The 16,997-nt window shown below is 50.3% G+C and overlaps 1 protein-coding gene across 1 annotated transcript in view; it reads right to left on the reverse strand.

Annotated features, from left to right (window-relative positions):
* Positions 1 to 4,564: 4,564 nt before the first annotated feature.
* Positions 4,565 to 16,997, reverse strand: part of XPNPEP2 (X-prolyl aminopeptidase 2) — a 53,351-nt gene continuing 40,918 nt past the window's right edge. The window contains exons 15-21 of the mRNA XM_037731029.1: positions 15,665 to 15,725; positions 14,011 to 14,080; positions 13,335 to 13,439; positions 12,547 to 12,606; positions 11,837 to 11,913; positions 7,026 to 7,115; positions 4,565 to 6,428 (exon numbers count right to left, since the gene is read on the reverse strand). Of these exons, the coding sequence (XP_037586957.1) occupies positions 6,234 to 6,428; positions 7,026 to 7,115; positions 11,837 to 11,913; positions 12,547 to 12,606; positions 13,335 to 13,439; positions 14,011 to 14,080; positions 15,665 to 15,725 (658 nt within the window). The 3' untranslated portion in view covers positions 4,565 to 6,233. The remainder of the gene's footprint in view (positions 6,429 to 7,025; positions 7,116 to 11,836; positions 11,914 to 12,546; positions 12,607 to 13,334; positions 13,440 to 14,010; positions 14,081 to 15,664; positions 15,726 to 16,997) is intronic.

Consider the following 16,997-nt stretch of genomic DNA (forward strand, 5'->3'; position numbering starts at 1 on the left):
AAAAAAAAAAAAGGAAAGAAAGAAAGAAAAGAAAAGAAATATCCAAGCAGAGACCACATAATTCCTTGAAAATGCCTGCACATTTCTAAGGTGAAGCCCACTGTAATAGCCCAGCCTATTAGCAAATTTCATGGTGGTTATTTTAGGCAGGGAGGGCAGAAAGAGCAAAATTGCGGGAGGGAGAAGGGGGCAGAGGAAAGCAAGGAGACAAGGACAGGAGACTTGCACCCATTCCTCATGCCCACATACAGCACACACAGAGTGGGCAGCTCGTGGCAGGGGCTGATGGGAGGGGAGGGAAAGACAGTGATCTTTGGAACTCGGAACTTGTGATAAGGTCTTGGTTTAAAAACAAGACAAAACAAAACACCTGCTGGCACCTCTGTGAATTTCCATCAGAAGAGGAGGCTGGACTTTGGTGCTCAGATTAAAACACACTCATGACTCACTGGCGGGTAGGGTGGTGCTTTCTATGGGGGACAAGTAGGGGCTGGGCTACTCTGCATAAATCTCTGCCCCAAGGTTACAAGGACAAATGTCTCTGATCAGCGGGCCCCCGCCCCATGGGGACAATTTTCCAGGGCTCCAGAGAAGAGGAGGAGCAGAATACCTCTCAGAAATGGAGTCAGGTTGTCCTGACTGGATTCAGACTGTTGTATGGTCACCTACTGGCTGCATAACCTTGGGCAAGTGATGTCACCTGCAATGAGCCTTAGTGAAGACAGTTATAGTGATAATGTGGGCCTTTCTTGTGGATGTGTGTGACTAGGGTTACTACTCAGGTGACATGCATATATGAGTGCTCTCAGCCCAGTGGAAAGTGCTGGGTACGTGGTGAGTGATTCCACATCAGTTCACTTCAGGCTCCACCTGGAGTTTCTCCCCTCTCCAAATCCATGAAGACCTTGGTGACCATTTGGAACTGCCATCTTTCCCTTTGGTGTCCCCTTGGCGTCTGCTTTTTCTTCTTCTTCTCCTTCTTTTTTTCTTTGAGACCGAGTCTTGTTCTGTCACCCAGGCTGGAGTGCAGTGGCATGATCTCGGCTCACTGCAACCTTTGCCTCCTGGGTTCAAGTGATTCTCCTGTCTCAGCCTCCCAAGTAGCTGGAATTACAGGCACCTGCCACCACACCTGACTAATTTTTGTATTTTTAGTAGATACAGGGTTTCACCATGTTGCTCAGGCTGGTCTCGAACCCCTGACCTCAGGTGATCTACCCACCTTGGCCTCCTAAGGTGCTGAGATTATAGGCATGAGCCAACGTGCCTGCCCTGGCACCTGCTTCTATGTCTCTCATGGTCCCCATCTGAATCTCTGCTACATGACCCTGTGGCCCATATCCTATGTGTCTCCACCTTGTCAAGGGCACATCCCTCAGCCCAAGTTGTTCTAGAACACAGGAGGTGTGACAAGCAAGAGGGCCTGAAGCTGCTTGGGACCACTGGGAGAGAAACCAGCTTTTCAGCTTCGTGGCCTTGCCACGGACCACTGGGGCTTTCTCAACTACCCATCCTACCCGACTTAAGCTGCTTGCTCAGTTCCTGTTTCACGAAGAAACAAGGAAGTGAAGAGATGGGCTGGCCTCTGGGCAAAGGCAAGCTGGGTGGGGGTTTGGGGAGCGCCTCCCCCTCCTGGCTGCGACAGGGAGGAAACAGTTGCTACTGAATCTTTCATATTTCTATTTTTTTTTTGGTACCAAGAGTGCCCAACCACTGATTTGAGGAAGCACCCAGTGAGTTGATAAAATTCACTGCTGACGTGGCTTAGCTGGCTGAAAAGTAGCCAGCCCAGCCCCTTCTGAGGCTCCAACTCACACACAGCTGGAACCAGCTGACTGGCAAATGAGCAAAGGCTGACTTAGTTATCATTTCAAAAATGAACTATTAAGTGTCTTACACCTGTAATCCCAGCACTTTGGGAGGCCAAGGTGGGAGGATCACTTGAGGCCAGGAATTTGAGACCAGCCTAGGCAACATAGACACCATCTCTATAAAATAAAACTTAAAAAAAATTAACTAGGCATAGTGGTGCACGCCTGTAGTCCTAGCTGCTCAGGAGGCTGAGGCAGGAGGAGTGCTTGAGCCCAGGAGTTCAAGGTTACAGTGAGCTCTGATGGCGCCACTGCACTCCAGCCTGGGTGACAGAGCAAGACCCTTTCTCTAAAAGAAAAGCCAGAAGGAGTTATTTAGATGATTTGTGTATGTATGCAGCTACTATCATCTTACCTATGCCCTTTTCTATTCGGATTTGAAGCTTGAAGGAGCATAGCTCAACACCACCATCACCATTTTTGTCACAGCTGTGCGACCTCCAACAGGTCTCCTTGGGTCTGAGTACGTTCATTAGGGGCAGTAAGGGAGTAACAGAAGCACACATGGAAAACGAGAGTGGAGCCATCGCAGAGCTGAGTCAGTATGCTGCAGATTTAGTCCTTGCTCTGGCCCTAATGGACTGTGTGACCGTGGGCAAGTCCCTTCCTCTTCCTGGGTCGCTGTTGAAGTTTCTCCACCTGTACACTGAAAGGGCTGCATCAGACTGTGTGTGTGTGTGCGTGTGCGTGTGTGTGTGTGTGTGTGTGTGTGTGTTTGGTCATGGAGCTCCTATTCAGTATTGGCTCTGGAATTTGGAGGACTTGGTGCAAAATGAAAATGCCTAGTACCCCTTGCTTAAAAATTATTGAGAATTTTGAGACACTGACAGGCAAGTGTTAAACCAAGCACGGGGCCCTTCTAAGCACAAAGTCTTGAGGGACTGCACAGGTCATACACCTGTGAAGCTGGCCTGCGACTACTTCAAATACCATTTTATGGGAAGCCCATTAGGGCTACTTCGTGCAGGAGCTCCAAATAGTCACCAAGGTCTTCATGGATTTGGAGAGGGGAGAAACTCCAGGTGGAGCCTGAAGTGAACTGATGTGGAATCACTCACCAAGTACCCAGCACTTTCCACAGAGGCTGTTTTCCTCAACAGCCTCTCTAGTGTTTCTGAGGAGGCATCGCAGGCTCCTGGGAGCATAGTTGGGAAGATATAAATTAGATGTTTGCACATTAGCTGGGATTGCAGGCATGCGCCACCATGCCCAGCTAATTTTTGTATTTTTAGTAGAGTCAGGGTTTTGCCATGTTAGGCAGGTATCTTTCTAGTTTTGACTATTTATATATAAAACTTGGGTCCCAGATCTTTTTCTTACCTACCTGCAAAGGTGAAGCAGAGTTGAACTCACGCTGGGCGAATGACAGCAATATCATCTCTTGTCTGTGTGGCTTCCTGGTTTAGAATGCTGCCACATCCGGGTCTTACGGGCCTCTCACCATAACCTCACCAAGAAGGCAGTATGAGAGCTTCTAGAAGGGATAACTGAAGACCAGAGAGAAGTGATTTGGCCAAGGTTACACAGTTGGCACAACTGGGACTCGAACCCTGGAATCTTAGCTTCTAGGAAAAGGGGCTTTTCCACATGGCCTGCTCCCCAGGCAATCAGCAGGCGAGGAGAGGTTTGCTAAGCCCCATTCCCATCCTCCAACATCAAAACAAAGGACTGGAGCCCGAGGAGACAGTTCCTAATGATCTCTCATTCTTAACAACGTCACAAGAGTCCCTGTGTATCAGCCTGGGTGTATGTGCCCTGAATGTTTTCCTGCCTGACCCAGAGTGAACCCCTTAAAGCAGGAATGGTCAAGGCTGTCCATTTGGGTCCCAGAGGAGGGTGAGTCCTCATTCCAACCATGTTCTAGGGCAGGATTCTTCATCCCAGAATGGTGGGTTGGAAGGGCAGTTAAGGAGACTTGGAGACGAGGTGGAGTCCTTGGTCTTGCACTGAGGAAAAAAGCACATGAGCTGCCTCGGGGTGAAAGGCCTTTGTGTGGGTGTTGGTCAGGGGCCTGGTCTTGCCACCCATGACCTGCCAGAACCACAGGAGCAAGTGTCAGGGCGCAAGGCAAAGGTCTGGCAGGCCCTGGGGAGGCATTGTGGTGTGGATCTGCTTCTCACCAGCAAAGTGGTCCTGCTGCAGCCTGTTTTCTCATCAGTAAAATGGTGAAAGCCATATCACTCGCCCTTTCTTTTCTTTTGAGACGGAGCTTCACTCTGTCACCCAGGCTAGAGTGCAGACGTGTGATCTCCGCCTCCCAGGTTCAAACTACTGGCTTGCGCCACCACACCCAACTAACCTTTCTATTTTTAGTAGAGATGGGGTTTCGCCATGTTGCCCAGGCTGGTCTCGAACTCCTGGCCTCATGCGATCCTCCTGCCTTGGCCTCCCAAAGTGCTGGGATTACAGGAGTGAGCCACCACACCTGGCCAGGACTCTCCCTTTCTTTGAGGGTGGATTCTAGAGTTCTCTGACTGGTTTAAGATCTGGCTTTTTTCATTTACCCAATGTAAAAAGTGACCTTGAGCCACTTAGTGAAACTCCATGGGCCTCACTAAGTTACCCTACTTGTAAAATGGGAATAAGAAAAGGGCCTTCTTAGAGGTTGTGAGGATTAAATGAGAAAATGCATGTAAAGCTTCTTCCATGGTGGCACAAAAACACTCAGTAAATGGCAGCCATGACGATGATGATGGTGATGGGGACTGTAATTTTATTAGTAGTAGCTGTTTTTGTGAGGTGAGCAGGTGAGGGAACAAATGACTCAGCAAACAGAGGCCCATCTTTGTGTTCTCAGTAAGCCTGGGTGAGGGCTGGGGCCTCTGGATGCCAGTACTGGTGGTGGTAACCATTACAGGTCACCCTCACACTCAGCAGACTAGGCCTGATGGTCCCAGGCCAGGGGATTTCTCTGCCTGGTACCTTTGCCCAGCACCGTGCACCCAGAGCCTTGGTCCTTTCCTTCCACCAACTGTGCTCTGCTTGGCAAAGGTGCTAGCTCCAACTTTTCTGGGCAACATTTGACAAGTTTCCCAGTGTAGGGTTTCTTTCTGTCTCCTCTACAAGGTTGCAATATCCTTAGCACTGGCTGGAGGTTAGCTGGTTGGGCGTGGCATGCACGTGCGTCTGCGCACATGGGCACACATACTCATATACATGCTCACCCACACGTTCTCAAGCCCACGTGCTCCCCCGCTGAGCTTCTAGGAGCCTCAAGTCCCCACCCCTCACCTCCCCTTCTCTTCCTCCTCCCCTACCACAAAAGCCACAGGTGACAGCAGTCTCTGGCAACACAGCAGACACAATGCAAAACTCAGAGGCGAGTGTCTTTGCTAGGGTGTTTTAAACGTCTTAGCAGGATGTGAACCCAGGTGGTTAACGGCCAATTTGGCTGGAGCAAATTCTTCTCACCAGAGTGGGCTCAGCGTATGAGGAGAGGGCTGGGAGGTGGGCTCAGGGACTGTGGATGGTGCTGAAGGGTGAAAGAGCTGGAGTGCCGGCTCATCTGGCTCCATCAGCTCCCAATCAAATGCGTGCCCTTGGGCACGGCCCACCCCCTGTCTGAAGCTTAGTGTTCCTGTCTGTAAAATGGAGAAACCAGACACTGTTTACACAAGGTGAAGGGCCATCCAATGATGCGGGAGGATTTAACAGCATCGTAGCTGTGGCTGCGTGTTGGAATGTTCAAAGGGCTCCCCGAATGCCAGGGAGGTCTAGAATAGTGACGTGGTCCGGCTGCCCAAGTTTATTCTCCAGCCTCTGGTAGGGTCATATTCCAGAGTGCCTCACCGCATTCCCTCCTGCCCCACAGCCAAATTCCTATGGCTTAACTCCCTTTGCCGTTACTTGGCATAGAGCCCACCCAGGGTTTAGGAATCATGGGTTCACATGTCGGGGGTTGTTGGTTCGTGCTCTGGCTGAGTGGAAACAGCTGTGGCGATGCCCAACAGGTGGTGATAGGTTTGGGCTCTCCTGGGACCATGGCACCCCTGGGTGGTAGGGGCATTGCTCTCTTGGGCTTTTGTTTGGCGGGAGGGGAGCAGCTGTAGCAGTTTGTACTAGGTTATAGGTTAGGCCTACTGAGATCCCAGGAAAGAAGAGTCTAGCTGGCCCTCCTATCCCAGGGCCTGGGGTTAGGAGCCCAGGGTGCAGTATACAACCCCGGGGGCAGGGAGGTGCCACCTGGGGCCAAGAAGCTCTGTGCTCCTGGGGCCTGGTCTTGGAGAAGGAGGCTGAATGCAGTGGTTTCCAGGCAATGGGCCATCAGGGGCTCTTGGAGTATGTTCGGTGCAGGGTGAGGGGAGCCAAGCAAGGGAGACACGCGTCTAGATGGAGGGTTAACAGGGAAGTCTTCTGGAGCCTCTAGACACTCCAGCCGAGGATGGCAAGAGTGGAGACCGCTAACACAGAGGCCCAGGAGGCGGGGTCCAGGGCCCCGGCGGACAGGGGCTCTGTGTGCTGCTGCAGCCACTGGAACTCCTCCAGCAGTTGGCGCTTCTGCAGCTCTGGGCCCACCTTCTCCCGGATGGTCTGGTAGTAGCGATTCAGGTACTGGAGCTGCAAAAGACAGAAGGAATGAGAGGCTCTCCAAGCCAAGCTGCCAAGAGGTGCAATCTTGGTGACACCCACTCCCCTGCTGTGGTACTCCAGCTGTCCACCATGATCCAGATGCCCACAGGTCCCCCACCATCATCAGGCCTCAGGAATTCTCTGGGGCTTTCCAGAGGCAGTTCCCCTCGGCAGCTGTTTCATGTCATAGTGATGTTCATGGGTGGTGAGGCGGGTGGATTTCAGGCCGGGAATGGGAGTAAGCTGGGCAGGCATTGTTATCCTCAGCTTACACAAGAGGAAACAGAGGCGAAAGAGTGGAAGGGATCACTTACAGCTCCAGGCCTTGTAGTGGCCGAGCTCAGAGGCCCAACCTCAGAACCCCCAGTTGTTCACTACCTAGGGTTGGGAAGGCTGGTTTGACTGGAAAGTTCTAGAAGCTCTGGGATCTCTGGTGAGCTGGGGAGGAATGCCCCAGCGTGTGTCTGCAGGTGCCACCAATGTGGACCCTCCTGAGGGAGGGGCAGGGACAGAGGATGTGGTGGCAGGTAGCAAAGGCAGGAAAGGCCCAGGGTCAGAGAGATGGCAGTGCTGAGGGGCACTCACATGCTCGGGAGACAGCAGGCTGACATCGATGAGGTTCCGGTCATAGGGCACAAATGATACCACCTCAAAGGTCAGGTAGCTCCCTGGGTACTGGGAACCCACAAGAGAAGGCGGGTAAGCAGGACAGTGAGGGAGGAGGAGGAGCTGGGCTGAAGGGAAGGAGGGAGCACTCCACCCAGAGGACACAGCAGCTGGGCCTCATCAACCTGGACACTCCGGGTAGGCTGAGCCTTCTAGAGTCCCTTCTCTTGGCGAGCCCCGTTGTCTGCCACTTAGTGCTCCTTCTTTGGTGCTTCCTTCCTGACTTTGGAAATCTAGACTTAAGTTTGTGTTTTTCAAAGTATGCACATCAACAGCACTTAGGGAGCATGATAAATATGCAGAATCCAGGGCCCCCCTCCCAAACCTACTGGAGGCAGAATCCTTAGGGCAGGGACCAGAAACCGAAATTTCAATCATTTTATTTTATTTTTTTGAGACAGGATCTTCCTCTGTTACCCAGGCTGGAATGCAGTGGTGCAATTGCAGCCCCTTGCAGCCTCGACCTCCTGGGCTCAGGTGATCCTCCCACCTCAGCCTCCCAAGTAGCTGGGACTATAGATGGGCACCACCATGCCCAGATAAGTTTTGTATTTTTAGTAGAGATGAGGTTTCACCATGTTGGCCAGGCTGGTCTCAAACTCCTAGGCTCAGATGATCCACCCACCTCAGCCTCCAAAAGTGCTGGGATTACAGGCATGAGCCATCATGCCTGGCCTTAAATCATTTTAAAATAAATGATTATTAAGTTTTTCAATCAATCAATCAAACAATCATCTATGTAATCTATCTATTCATCTATCCATATCTCTATGTATCCATGTATTTATTGATCTATCTATATAGACAAATGTAAAGAGGAAAAAGTAGCCCATAATTCCCATCTCCCATAGAACCCTTGTGTGTATGTGCTTAGGAAACTCAAACTACACAAAGATACACAATACAAGTTGAAAGTCTCTTTTGGCATGGTGGCCCATGCCTGTAATCCCAGCCCTTTGGGAGGCCGAGACAGGCAGATCGATTGGGCCAAGGAGTTTGAGACCAGCCTGGGTAACATGGTGAAACCCCGCTGATATGGTTAGGCTTTGTGTCCCTGGCCAAATCTCATTTTGATTGTCCCCAGGGTATTTAGCGAGAGACTTGGTGGGAAGTGATTGACTAAGGGGGTGGTTTCCTCCATGCTGTTCTTATGATAGTGAGTCCTCACAAGATCTAATGGTTTTTTGTTTGTTTGTTTCTTTTGTTTTGTTTTGAGACAGAGTCTCGCTCTGTCGCCCAGGCTGGAGCGCAGTGGTGTAATCTCGGCTCGCTGCAACCTCCGCCTCCCAGGTTTAAGCGATTCTCCTGCCTCAGCCTCCCGAGTAGCTGGGATTACAGGCACACACCAGCATGCCTGGCTAATTTTTGTAGTTTTGGTAGAGACAGGGTTTCACCATATTGGCCAGACTGGTCTCAAACTCTTGACCTCAGGTGATTCACCCGCCTCGGCCTCCCAAAGTGCTGGGATTACAGGCGTGAGCCACCACGCCCTGCTGATCTGATGGTTTCATGAGGCAGTTTTCCCTGCTCTTTCTAGCTCTCTCTTTCCTGCCACCATGTCAGGATCCTTGCTTCCCCTTTGCCTTCTGCCATGATTGTAAGTTTCCCGAGGCCTTCCCAGCCATGTGGAACTGTGAGCCAATTAAACCTCTTTTCTTTATCCAGTCTTGGATAGTATCTTTATAGCAGTGTGATAACAGACTAATATACCAGTCTCTACAAAAAAATACAAAAATTAGCCAGCCATGGTGGCATCCATCTATAGTCCCAGTTACTTGCAGGCTGAGGTGGGAGGATCACCTGAGCCCCGGAGGTCAAGGCTGCAGTGGGGCCATAATCCTGCCACTGCACTCCATCCTGGGCAACAGAGCGAGACTCTATCAGAAAAAAAAAAGAAAAGAAAAGAAAGAGGCTGGGTGCTGTGGCTTACACCTATAATCCCAGCACTTCGGGAGGCCAAGGTGGGTAGATCTATTGAGGTCAGGAATTTGAGACTAGCCTGGCCAACATGGTGAAATCCCGTCTCTACTAAAAATACAAAAATCAGTCAGGTGTGGTGTCGGGCACCTGTAGTCCCAGCTACTCGGGAGGCTGAGGCAGGAGAATTGCTTGAACCCAGGAGGTAGAGGTTGCAGTGAGCCGAGATGGTGCCACTGCACTCCAGCCTGGGTGACAGAGTGAGACTCTGTCTCTTAAAAAAAAAAAAAAAAGTTTAGACTTGTTCAGTTTCGCTCCTGAGAACATTTCAGGCATACACAGCATATGTATCTATCTATGTATATATTTTGAAAATCCACACAAAATGGATTCTACCATACATACTTTTCTGCACCTTCCTTCCCTGCCCCACTGCCCCTTACTTGTAAACCTAGAAGAGTGCTTCACAGTAGCGCAGGGAGATCTATCTCATTCTTTTTAAGGGCCGTGGAAGACTCTGTAGTGTGTGGATGTCCCATGGTTTATTTAATCAGGATATTGAGTCCACTGCCAAAGTTTTGCTATTTTTACCATCAATGCTACAAGTCAACATCACTATATAAACATCTTGGTGAGCTTTTGGGACCATATCTAGAAGGTACATACCTGGTGTAGGGATTGCCAAAACAAAAAGAACAAGCGTTTTTAATAGGTAATTTCATAGATATTGTCAAACCACCCTCCAGAAAGGTTGCACCGATTGTACTTTCTCCAACAGTGTATGAGAATGCCCATTTCCCCACATACTCACTAGTACTAGGTATCATCAAAGTCACTGATTTTTGCCAATCTGATACGTGAAACATGGTATTCTATTGTTCTTTTGATTTGCATTTCTTTTCTTTTTCTTTTTTTTTCTGAGATAGAGCCTCCCTCTGTCGATCAGGCTGGAGTGCATTGGTGAGATCTTTAATCACTGGAATCTCTGCCTCCTCCTGGGTTCAAATGATTCTCTTCCCTCAGCCTCCCGAGTAGCTGGGATTACAGGCATGCAACACCATGCCCAGCTAATTTTTGTATTTTTAGTAGAAACGGGGTTTCACCATGTTGGCCACGCTGGTCTTGAACTCCTGATCTCAAGTGATCCACCCACCTCGGCCTCCCAAAGTTCTGGGATTACAGACATGAACCACCGTGCTGGGCCCTGATTTGTATTTCTTTAAGGATGAACTTGAGCATCTTTCCACATGTATGTGGACCATTTGGTGTTAACTTACTGAATTGCCTTTTCATGTCCTTTGCGCTATTTTTTCCTGTTTTGCCTGTTTTTATCTTACGGATTTGTAAATACTCACGGCAAAATAAGAAAGTTCACCCTCTCCCTGTGACATGTGCTATATTTGTCACACATCTCTTGGCTTTGTTTATGGCGTTGTTTCCATAAACATTGTTTCCATTTTCTATTTAGTCAGAGTTATTAATCTCTTCCTTCAGGGTTTCTGGTCTTGCACAGAAAGACTCTTTTCCACCCTGAGATTATAACTGAATGTATATAGGTTTTCCTCTACATCTTTTGTGGTCTCGTTTCTCACCTTAAAACTTTGGCCCATCTGGAATTTTATTTTGGAGGTTATTCAGTTTAATCCCCCCAAATTAGCCATTTGTTCCCTCTGTTTATTTGATGAATAATCATTTTTTCTGACTGTTTTGCAACATCAGCTTTCTTATAAACGAAATTCCCATGTTGTTTATGGGAATGAGAGTGTTTATTTCTGGACTGATTATTCTGTTCCATTGTTACAGCTGTCTATTTCATCTCATGTCATACTATTTTAGTTATGGGAGTTTGTGTTCAAATCTGAGAGGACTGGCTTTCCTTATTGTTCTTTGTGTGTGTGTGAGATGGGGTTTTGCTCTGTCACCCAGGCTACAGTGCAGTGGCATGATCATGGCTCACTGCAGGCTTAACCTCCCCAGGCTTAGACGATTCTCCCACCTCAGTTTCCTGAGTAGCTGGGACTACAGGTACATAACACTACGCAGCTAATTTTTTTTTTTTTTTGTATTTTTCTGAGAGACAAGGTCTCGCCATGTTGCCCAGGCTAATCTCAAACTCCTGAGCCCAAGTGATCCTCCTGCCTTGGCCTCCCAAAGTGCTGGGATTACAGGCCTGAGCCACTGCGCCTGGCCCTGCTCTTCTTTTTCAAAATTTTTTCTAGCTACTTAGCTATCTTCACGTTTATTTTTACAAATAAACTTTACTATCATTTTGTGAAGTTACAAAAGTGTCCAGTTAGCATTGAAATGGAGGTTGTCTTGAATTTATAGATTAATTTAGAGAGAAATGATATCTTCATAATATTGAGGCTTCTCTCCAGAGAGCACCATTTACTTAAATCTTTTTTATGTCCCTTAGTAGAGCGTTTCTCCATGTAAGCCTTTTCAAGTTTACATCTAGGTATTTTATCATCTTGGCTGCTATTACACAGAATCTTTATTTCTAACAAGCTCCCCTGGTGATTATTATGTGCATTGAGAACCGATGATTTAGGACAGGGATATGGATTCACTTGGTCTGGAGTGGGGCCTGGGCATTGGCATTTAAAGCATCAAAAAGCCTCTCTGGGTGATTCAAATGTGCAAGCAAGTTTGAAAAGTCTGACTTATGGAATTGCTAAGGAAGACTCCAGATAAATTCATGCCTGCACACTAAATTCCCTCCTCCTTTGATCTTCCTCCCCCTTCTCCTCCCATGCAGCCCAAAGTCACTGACATGCCACCCACACCTCCAGCCCATCCTGGTGGCACTTTACCTTGGTCTTTGCTTCTACCACGAGAGCCACGTCTTCAAGACGGATCCCAAATTCTCCATCCTTATAGTAACCAGGTTCTGGAAGACACAGAGGTGCTGGTGGCATTAAGTGGGGGGAGGGCCCAAGCCCAGGCTTCCTGTACCTACTGATGAGTGGCTGGAGGGCCTGGCTGCCTGCTTGTCCCCTGGCTGTTGACTCTGGCAGCCCCACAACTGGTTAGATGCTTGTTGGCTAAGCAGAGGCAACCCATCCCTGTCAGGCCTCACACCCCCCACAGGCGCATCGCTAACTCACCCTTTCTCCCCTGTAGCCCAGCAGGGAAGCCCTAAAAGCCCACTTGGGTCCTGAAGGTACTCCCATCTCCCTGGATGCCACTGTCCTGTTACTCTAGCATTAGGCAACTTCAGGGTCTGAATATATAGTTGGGTCTACAGCCATAGCACCCTGAATGTGCCTGATCTCGTCTGAATATACAGCTAGGAACTAACTCCCAAGGGCAAAAAGAGGGTATGGGCTGAGGGGAGCTGCGGTTAGGGTGAGACAAGCCATTTGGGGCTGGGCGTAGGGGTGGGAATGGGGAGCTGAGTCTGAGCTGTGTTAGTGCCTGTGGTGCTCCCCTGGACTGCAGTCCTGGCACACCCTAGACTGCAGTCCTGGGCTAGCTCTGCTCTGGGATGGGGTGGTGAGGTAGAGGGACCCGAGGGCCGTACCAATGGAAGTGAACATGCCCTTGGCCATGGCGATGTTGTTGGACTGGAATCCCACTGGCCCTAGAAAGGAAGACATAGCATGGTATCAGTTCTCCTATATGCACCAGCTTGGAAGTCAGCGGCTTACAGGGAACAGCAGATAAGTGTGGATCCCTGAGCATCTCTGCGACACGGTCCATTGCATCATTGTCTGCCTGGGCCTGGCACACACCAGATTGGCTCTGGCTTTTAATATTTATTTAGGTAATGAGAGGGGTCTTGCTGTGTTGCTCAGGCTGGAGTGCAGTGGCGCCATCACGGTTCCTTGCAGCCTCGACCTCCTGGGATCCTCCCACCTCAGACTCCCAAGTAGCTGGGACTACAGGCACATGACACCACATCTGGATACTTTAAAAACATTTTTCATAGAGACAGGGTCTCGTGGTGTTTCCCAGGCTGATCTCAAACTCCTGGCCTCAAGTGATCCTCCCACCTTGGCCTCCCAAAGCACTGGGATTATGGGTGGGAGTCACCGCATGCAGCTGGCTCTGGCTTTGATTTCTCTGGGGTCTATACAAGTTAGCCACTAGGCCTTGAGCCTCTTTCTGGTGCCCTCTTGAATGCCAAGCAGCCAGCAGGACTGGCCTGCTGCTGGTATTCCTCACTTACCCCGTGGAGCTGGGTAACTTTGGGTAGATCATGGCACCTTGGTGGATCTTGGTCATTTCCATACCTGTGAAATGCTCTACCTCCTTCATAGAAGGGATCATAAAAGGGGGGACCCTGGGGAGTGCTGAAGAGACACCTACACTCATGCACACACAGGAAGTTGCCAATGCCATGGCCTGTCCCATGACCATAATTGAGCCCAACATCCCACAAGGCTCTGCGGGCAAAGGCCTCCACCATTCGCCCTGGAAGGGAAGAGAGATTGACCCCAGTCAGATGGCTGTCCCCAAGATTGTCCGCCTTGCCCCTTTCCTGCTCCACTATCAGAGTGGTGCCTAAGAAGAGGGGCCCCTGAGAGGCCACTAAGCATGCACTGATGCAATGATTTTGGGTTGGGATGGAGAAGAGCTGATGGACAGAGTTAGTGGTTCCCTGGCCAGACCAGCCCATCACTATCACCAGCTTATACATTGTATCCATTACTACAATTTCTTCCCATCTGTCAGGGCTTTGCACTTTGACACCTACTTCCTCTAAGAAACCTCCCATAACTGCTGTGGCCCAACTGATCTCTCCCACCTCTGAGCAACAGTGTTAGATTATGAGGCAGGAGACTTGAGTTCAAGGCCTGGGTGTCCCGCTAACATTCTGCATGACCTTGGCCAAGTCACTTTCTCTCTCTACGCTGGATTTTCTCATCTATATGAGGGATGGGATGGTGACAGAATCCCTGCCCCACCAGCCTCTCAGGGTGATGGTCCTAGTCCTGTGAAATCAGGGCCTGAGGCTGTGTCCAGCCTGGTTTCTGGAACCCACCTGATGTAGCAGCAGGAAAGATGAGCCTGGACAGGTCAATGTTTCCTATCAGCACACGGGTGTACGCCTCCTGATGGGGAGAGGAAGAGGTGACGTGGAGGACGGGAGCAGGAGTCAGGGGAGCTTCCAGGCCTGGGTGTGTGTGGGCAGGGTGGGGGGAGTTGCATCATCGTGTGTGGCTGCCCGTGTTCAGGAAGATGGTCAGTGGAGGCTGAGGAGGGCCTTCCCAAAGCTGGGGCTCCATCACGTGCTTCCCACTGGCTGGTCTATGAGGGTCATTACTGGATATAATCCCAGCACTTTGGAAGGCTGAGGCAGGCAGATCACCTGAGGTCAAGAGTTTGAGACCAGCCTGGCCAATACGGTGAAACTCTGTCTCTACCCAAAATACAAAAATCAGCTGGGCATGGTGGCACGTGCCTGTAATCCCAGCTACTCGGGAGGCTGAGGCAGGAGAATCACTTGAACCCGGGAGGCGGAGGTTGCAGTGAGCCGAGATCACACCACTGCACTCCTGCCTGGGCGACAGGGCAAGACTCAGTCTCAAAATGTATATATCTGCAGGAGACACTTGGTGGCAGTGAGCCGAGGCTGTGACTCCCTGGGCTGAAACCTGACTCAGCCACTGACTCTGTGACCTTGGGCAGGCAACTTTAGCTGCTGTGTGCCTCAGTTTCCTTATCTGCGATGGGACGATAACAGGTCCTAGCTCCTGGGCTTGTTGGGAGAGGAGGGCGGACTAAGGAACGGAAGGCGGTGCCTGCAGTGCGCAGGCTTCACGGAAGGTTAGTGCTCTCATTCCTGTGGTTGCGACAGCTGTTGAGTTTTCTTAAGGCCTTTCATGAGGGTTGAGGTTTGCTGATTTGGCAGCTTAGCCTTCCTCTGTCAGGGGAGGGAGGTGGGCTGACAGTGGCCTCTCCTGGTCATGTCCAGAGGCGATGTGGTCAATCCCCTTCGCTACACATGTGCACATGCTGTGACATTGTGCAGGACAGCCAGGGGCAGCAGACCCCGCTAAACTGTGAACTGCTGGAGGCTCGGACAGCATTTGGTTCCCCTCTCTGTTTCCAGCACCATGTCTGCCCCATGGTCGGCCTGCTGAATGCAGCATGGCCGCAGCTCAGCTCGCAGGCAGCTCGCTGCTCCACCCCCAGGGCTCTCTGGTGCACAGAGACAATGCCCTTGCCTCTGCCCCAGCTGGCAGTCCTCGCTGTTTCCCGAACACCTCTGGCTCCTTCCCATCACGGAGGCTTCACTTGTGCCATTTTCCTCCACTTGGGATGCCTTTATTTCTCCTTTCCGCTGAGTACAGGGCCAGGCACGCAGGCACCAAAAAAAAAAAAAAAAAAAAAAAAAAAAAAAAAAAAAAAAAAAAAAAAAAAAAAAAAAAAAAAAAAAAAAAAAAAAAAAATCTGTGCACTGATTTACCGGAATAGGATGAGGCTCAGCTTGGGCTGAGACCTTGTCAGTGGCCTGAAATATCCCCAGGTAAGCAGCAGGGAGCACTGGGTTTTCCGGCACCAACTGTGTGACCTTAGGCAAATGACTTAACCTCTCTGAGCCTCAGTTTTAGCCTCTGAAATGGAAGCGATCTTGATTGCTTGGGTGCCCCCTTGGGGGAGGGTGGTGAGGGGAAATCTGGGCCCAGGCTTACCTTCTGGAAGGCGGAGGGGGTGCCCCAGTGGACCGTTCTGGTGATGTCTGTGGTCCCGTCCCTATGGAGAAGGGAAACCAACACATCCTGCTCTGCCAAATGCCTGGGGCTAGGGACTGGGCCCATGTGCTTTCTGTGTGCTTTCCACAAATGGCAGGGCTGGGCTGGGGTGAGTGGATGGCGAAAGGGAGCAGACAGTTACCATAATCAAAATCCCCAGCTTTGGTGTCTATGCATAAAAGGCCTCTGCAAAGCTATCAAGTTAAAAGCCACTACGTTATCTGACGAGTGTGACTACACTCCTCCCCCATCCCACTCATTTGGGCTGTTTTGTAGATCTGGGTTTCCTTGGGTCCAGCTGGCTCTGAAAGCAAGGCTGCTTCTAGGCTTCCTGGAAGGCAGAAAGGGGATTGTCCCGTTTTTACAGCTGGGGAAACTGAGGTCCAGAGAGATTATGTTATCTTAACACTCTCATATTTAGCTAGTTATAGACCATTTACAGGATACTTTTGCTGCTCACCAGGAAGAGTGGCAGAGCAGGCCTCATTATACCCATTTCACAGATGAGGCCATTGAGGCTATGTGGCTGCTTCACTCTCTGAACCTTAGTGAAGCCAGGCGGAGAGCAAGCGCTGCGTCTGCATGCGGTCCTCTCCATGCGGTCCTCCCATGCGGTCCTCTCCATGGCAAACATGGATCTGACTTGGTGATTTGCTGAGTTCCAGTGAGGTGAAGTCTCAGCCTGAAGGTCTGACTCCCAACCCCCAGCTGCAGCGGTTCCCCCAGGATGGCCCCCGTGATCATGCCTTGGTGAGGGAGAGGGGAGAAATGGCCCCAGGGCACCGGGGGCTCCTCCTTGGGTCAAGGGGTGTGGTGACCTTCTTCAGAAGGAAAGAAGAGGAAGTAAGGTGACCATTTCCCTGGCCTCACCCTACTCTGAGCACACCCCATTCCAGCAACGCCCCCACAAATTCACTTCCCTTTTGCTCATTGGCCAGCTCGAGTACACCACAGCATGGAACTCCTGATGAGCAAAGGCTGCTGAGCGCCTGCTACTCCGGTTCCCTGAGAGCTGTGCTAAGAACAAGGAAACGGCCTCTGTCGTTAGCATCTTCGCCATTTCCACGAGGTAGAGGCTGGGAAACCATTGGAAACTACTTGCTCCTCTGTCAGCTCAGCATGGCCCCTCTTCTGCTTCACCCCACGCTTCCCACAGTCCACTTCCTTCCTCAATGAGAAGGGAAAATCTTTCAGGTCAGCTCAGCTCAGCTCTCTTATGAATGATTGGTGACACATTTGGAAGGAATGGGCTTAGCTTATTCTTTTTTTTTTT

This window comes from Cebus imitator, unplaced genomic scaffold, assembly GCF_001604975.1.
Source record: "Cebus imitator isolate Cc_AM_T3 unplaced genomic scaffold, Cebus_imitator-1.0 Scaffold376, whole genome shotgun sequence".
NCBI lineage: Eukaryota > Metazoa > Chordata > Mammalia > Primates > Cebidae > Cebus > Cebus imitator.